The sequence below is a fragment of the Xenopus laevis genome, chromosome 4S, assembly GCF_017654675.1.
Source record: "Xenopus laevis strain J_2021 chromosome 4S, Xenopus_laevis_v10.1, whole genome shotgun sequence".
NCBI lineage: Eukaryota > Metazoa > Chordata > Amphibia > Anura > Pipidae > Xenopus > Xenopus laevis.
The window spans coordinates 84,181,217-84,187,216 of NC_054378.1; the positions used below are offsets into that span (position 1 = coordinate 84,181,217).

A 6,000-nucleotide genomic window follows, 5' to 3' on the forward strand; every position below is an offset into this window, starting at 1 on the left:
ACTTTAAAGGGCTTGGACAAGAATAATATTCAAGGCTGTAGTGATACTAAAAACTACAATTAATATAGATATGGGTATATATTTTATGTGACTGTATGGAGGGGTCAGTGTGTGTATGAATGCTGGATTTCATTTGGAAGGGTTGAACTTGATGGACTTTGGTCTTTTTTCAACCCAAATTAATTATGTAACTACTGTAATTACGGAAAGGCCATCTCCACAGACTCCATTTTATCCAAATAAACCACATTTTTAAAAAGGATTCCTTTTAACCCTGAAATAAAACAAAAGTAGCTTGTACTTGATCTAAAATATAATTAATCCTTATTGGAAGCAGAACCAGCCTATTTAATGTTTACATGATTATCTAGTAGCCTTAAGGTATGAAGATCTAAATTACAGTAAGATCCGTTATCCGGAAAGACCCAGGTCCCAAGCTTTCTGGATAACAGGTCTCATACCTGTATGTAATTCACAGTATTTGTCACTGGAAAATAACTAGATTATATTTCTATTTACAAACAAATACAGTTATACTGCAAATCATGTCCACTTACTTTGCTTATTGAAGATGCAGAATTAGAAGTCTTTGACTGAATGATAGACAAGGGAACAAGGGTTGTTCTTTTGGGCATCATTGCAATTACAGGACAAGGAAATGGACTCCTATGCATTTTCTGTGATACCATCTTTTTCTTAGAAACCGGAATGTAATCGGAATCCTCTCTCGACTCTGGATTAAAAAATAAAAAAAGTGAGATTATGCATATGCCTATTTAATATTAAGAGCAAATACTATGAAAGGCAGCTCCATGCAGTAGCATTAAACTGCAACAGAGGTCAGAGAATATTTACCAAAACGTTATGAGATATTTAGGGGTGTAACCCATTGTATCCTTTTTTTTTAAAAGCACATTTTTCCTCTGGCAGAGGATGTCCAGTGCAACTCCAATGTATTGGACTAATATCAAATGCAAAGTAATTTGTACAAATCTTACCACATTCCAAACTTTCTGGATCATGGGTTTATGGATAACAGACCCTATCCCTCTACTGCCATTTTCGGTCCCTTGTTGCGTGTATGCATGTACAGTATACTAAATAATAAAACATTACTTTCCTACTCCTTTAAGAATATGGACTATGCAAATTGTATGCATGTTATGATATTTAGCATTTTAATACAGAATGCACATGAGAAGTATCAGCAAAGAAACTTGCATGCAGATAAAATCCTACACACAAAAAGAAAAATTAAATCTTGCTGATATTTCACTCATATCTTACAAGCCTGTATTTCAACCAATTGATGTAAAGAGAGGATTTACAGATATATTTAGAACTAAAACTATAGATTTAAAATAAAAACAAAATGTTTGAAACAGTTATTTATCTTCAGATCATGTCTTAAAATGTATTTTTTTTAGTCAATGACCTTAAAAGAAAAGTTATAATCACTGGGGGAACCAAACAAGGTGTGTGCTCGTGAGTGTACGCACAAATTTTGAGGCCAGAGCACACATCAAATTGTGGGGTGCACAAGGAATTTTGTGTGAAAACTAGGGATGCACCGAATCCAGGATTTGGATTCGGCCAAATCCTTCTGCCCAGCCGAACCGTAGTTCAGTTGGGGCGGGGGAGGGAAATCGTGTGACTTTTTGTCAGAAAACAAGGAAGTAAAAAATGTTTTCCCCTTCCCACCCCTAATTTGCATATGCAAATTAGGGTTTGGTTCGGTATTCAGACGAATCTTTCGCAAACGATTCGGGGGTTCGGCCGAATCCAAAATAGTGGATTCAGTGCATCCCTAGTGAAAACAACATTTTGTATAAATGTTGACCTGAGCACAGTTTTAAAAACAAGTTTAAAATGTGCACACAAAATAACTTTTTGCGCACATAGTGAAAAAGGAATTAGAGGAAACATTGGTACCAAATGCTAGGCACCACCCAATGATCGTAGTAGAAAACTACACTAGCCCGGGGCACTTTTCACTGAGCACTACAGTGATCCTCTTCTTCAGCTTCTTCTTTGTTTGTGAAGGTGTGAATGTGCGGTTGAATGAAAAGCCTAACAAAAAAAAAGCCTTCCCAATTTACTGTGCATGCATCAGCCCAAGGCACAGAAAACTGAAGCAGCTGAGAGAAAGATCACTTCATGGTAATCGCTGAAAAGTGGTTTTCACTTATATTTCACCCACAGCAAAAGTAGGAACTACTAACTCAAATTTTTTTAGACTCTTTTGCCAACTTATTGCGCCACAAAGTGTAGCAAATTCATTGAACTGTTACAACAGTCACTTTATGGCACAAATGTGTCTCTTACCTTATCAGCAAATCTGGAAAAAAATGGGAACTAAAGCATTGGATTTGGTGAAACAGGTGTGCAGGTGAGATTCTATAAAGGGCTCCCTTCCAAATACCAGAGATTGTAAGTCTTGACAGATCTACTTGCATACAGTAGATTGGAAGGATGGTAGACAGTTGACTTTTGAGTGGTAAATACCAAATGGTCCAATTTGCAAAAACAAATCTGGGCATGTATGTCACATATATACAACAAGCAGTTGACAATACTGTCAACTCATGCCAATGTACCATCAACACACCACTAATTCTTAATAATGTTGAAAAACCAACTGGCATCCAAATGGTGCAAAGGGTCTGTCAAACATCCACGGTGAACATACAAGGCAAGATTTTGTGCAGCAAGTTTGAAATTGTCCAACCAGCACTAATCAATCTGGGCATTTATGATCACTTTAAATGAGTTTCTAAAATACACAAAATGACTACATGATAAGGTTTTCCTTAATATATTCTTTACTTACAAAAAGCTCGAACTTGTCCTGTTGGCATGTTTGGCACTCAGATTGCTGCATAACTGTTCCTTTGTATTAAAGGACCAGTAACATCAAAAAATGTAATTGTTTTAAAGCAATAAAAATATAATGCAGTGTTTCCCTGCACTAGAACAACTGCTTTGTTTGCTTCAGAAACACTACTATTGTTTATATAAATAAGCTGCTGTGTAGCCATGGGGGCAGCTATTCAAAGGAGAAAAGGCTCAGGTTACACAGCAGATAAGCTCTGTAGAACATACCGTATATACTCGAGTATAAGCAGAGTTTTTCAGCCCCCAAAATATGCTGAAAAACTCTGCCTCGGCTTATACTCGGGTCAAGCGCAAAAATGGTCGCCAGCGCCCAAGAATATTCGCCGGCGTCCAAGAATGGTCGCCGGCATCCAAAAACGAGACGCCGGAACCTACAATGGGAGCAGAAACACTCAATTTTTTGATTGAAACTTACCAGAAGCTGCTTCATTTCTCACCCTAGGCTTATACTCGAGTCAATAAGCTTTCCCAGTTCTTGGAGGTAAAATTAGGTACCTTGGCTTATACTCGGGACGGCTTATACTCGAGTATATACGGTAATGGTGTTACATGTTATCCATTAATTATCCTGTGCCATACAGCCGTTTTTCAATTTCCGCCATTGCTCAGCAACTTGTTTATATGAATTATAGTAGTGTTTCTGAAGCAAACAGATCCGTTTTACCAGTGCAGGGCAACACTACATTATATTTTCATTACTTTAAAACACTGAATTTTTGGTGTTACTGTTCCTTTAATGTTGAATAAACTGGAAAATACTATAATGGCCCTTTAACATGATGCAAGTAAGCCCACGCCAATGAACCTTAGCTTCCAGTCAGGACTTTGCTCAGATTGGCCTAGCACAGTTACAATAAACCAAGTATAAAATTTATAATAGACATTACCCACATTTGGGAAATCTTAGTTGTCTAATCCATGCTGAATATTTATCTTTATCATCTATGCTAACACACCGAGATGTTTCAAAAACTGTATTTTTGTTAGCACACCCTTTTGTCTGCTGTGATTAATAAAAAAAAAGATGATAATCTTTATATAGGTAAATCCTCACTTTCAACCTTTGACAAATAGATATAATTCTCAGACATGAGACATGTAAGTCTTCATTTTATGTGGATTAATAACTTTAAGATTAGAAGTTACCTTCTGCTGCTACTGCTGAAATTTTTATTCTGCTTTTAACTCCTCTATTTCCAACGACGGATAACTCTATTTCTTCATGTGGCATTTCCGCAATCTTTTCCATAAACGCTTTTTCCAGTTCTTGTGCCATTAGCACAATATCATCACCTGGCTGCAATCAAGAATGATGTTTTTCACTTATCTATATATCTATATATATATCTATATATAATATATATATATATATATATATATATATATATATATATATATATATATATATATATATATACACACACACACATATATACATATACACATATATACACACTGTTGTATTTATAATTCTTTATGAAAGCACTGAGTGATGGTGAGTGTATATAGCAGAAATCAGAATATATAATAAAATAATTAATATAATTGAAAGTTAATGGCTGTTCTGGATGTAGTATCCATTGCTAATATATTTGAATCACTAGTTACGTTACCAATAAAACAGTACTTTTTGAAAGTTAATGGTATTTTCACATTAGATTTCAAAAATACATCTTGTAAACCCTTCTAAATTATTAATATAAGGGGGTCTGCAATTTTAGGGCTGCTTAGTACCTTTTCATCCCAGAAGGGGTCTGGTCCATGATGGCATTGATGTCACTGGCTGGCAGGGCTCAGTGACATCATCACGTGCATGGTGTCAAGGCCAAGCACCCAGTCTTACCCACAAAAATTTATTTATATAAAAACAAAACAACTTTGTTACCAACAGAGTTGGTTTTGTAGCCACTTCAGACCAAGTACAATGTCTTAAGTATCCTTAGGGCCAACGAACATCCAACATTTATTGAGGGATATTGCCAATTCAACGAACATAAGCAATTAACACATTAACCAGGTGTTTTTAAAACACTGGTATGTCACCTGTCATTCAGAATTCTCATGAATTTTCCTGGGTTTTTAATCTGGATAGTAGATCTTTCTGTATTTTGGAGCTCTTTACCTTAAATCTACTAGAAAATCATGTAAACATTTAAGGGGATGTGAATGCAAAAACAAAATCCCATTTTAACTTTCTTTAGCGAGAAAGAAACATATCCCAAATATACTTCAATTAAAAAAATCAGTACCTTCGATTATAATCTCTTTATGAAAACCCGATTGTAGGTAGTGACATTCTCCCTTCCCTTGATAATAGGCTGGCTTCGCTTATAATAAGTATTAATTATATGTTAGTTTGGATCAAGTACAAGATATGGTTATTATTACAGCGAAAAGAAGAATTATCTTTAATAAAATGGCGTCTATGTGAAATGGCCTTCCGTAATTCGGAGCTTTCTGGATAACAGGTTTCCAGATAACGGATCCCATACCTGCACTGGATTAAAGTAATATAATAAACCAAGATGATACTTCATGAATCATTTCATTTTAGAAAACAAGTTGGCTTGAAAGCAGTTTGTCTGTTGTGAAAAGATGGATTCTGTAAATTTTCTGGGCTTTTAAGGTAGGTGTTAATAGAAAAACAAGTTTGTAATCAAACTACTTGTAATTAGGAGATTATGAATGGAAGACCCGAAAAAATAAAATAGGATTTTGCCCACAGTAAGTGGGGGGATGATTACTTTTGCATGGTACTATATATTTCCTTTGGAATTATATAGAATATACAGAATTTGGAAAATACACCTAGTTCTAGACAATGACAGTTTTACTTATCCAAAAATATAACCCCTGCATTGCTAAAATTACAATAAATCAGTGTTGGTTACATTTTAAGAGTCATACCTTATTATAGATGTAACAGTTTGTGAACATGGTATTGAAATCTTGAATGCAATCTAGAGCCTTTGAATAATAATTGTATTCCAGTCTCTTTCTTATGGTACTCAAATCCATGGGATTCTTAATAATCTGATAATAATCCTGTAATAAAATAGATTCATAATCATTCAACCCGTTCAAAATAAATTAGATGACCAAAAA

General features: G+C 35.0%; 1 protein-coding gene across 3 annotated transcripts in view; it reads right to left on the reverse strand.

Annotated features, from left to right (window-relative positions):
* brdt.S (bromodomain, testis-specific S homeolog) overlaps window positions 1-6,000 on the reverse strand; it is a 54,932-nt gene that overhangs the window by 34,433 nt on the left and 14,499 nt on the right. For all 3 annotated transcript variants that reach the window (XM_018261022.2, XM_018261021.2, XM_018261020.2), the window contains exons 3-5: window positions 5,803-5,940; window positions 4,042-4,192; window positions 558-733 (exon numbers count right to left, since the gene is read on the reverse strand). In XM_018261022.2, the coding sequence (XP_018116511.1) occupies window positions 558-733; window positions 4,042-4,192; window positions 5,803-5,940 (465 nt within the window). The remainder of the gene's footprint in view (window positions 1-557; window positions 734-4,041; window positions 4,193-5,802; window positions 5,941-6,000) is intronic.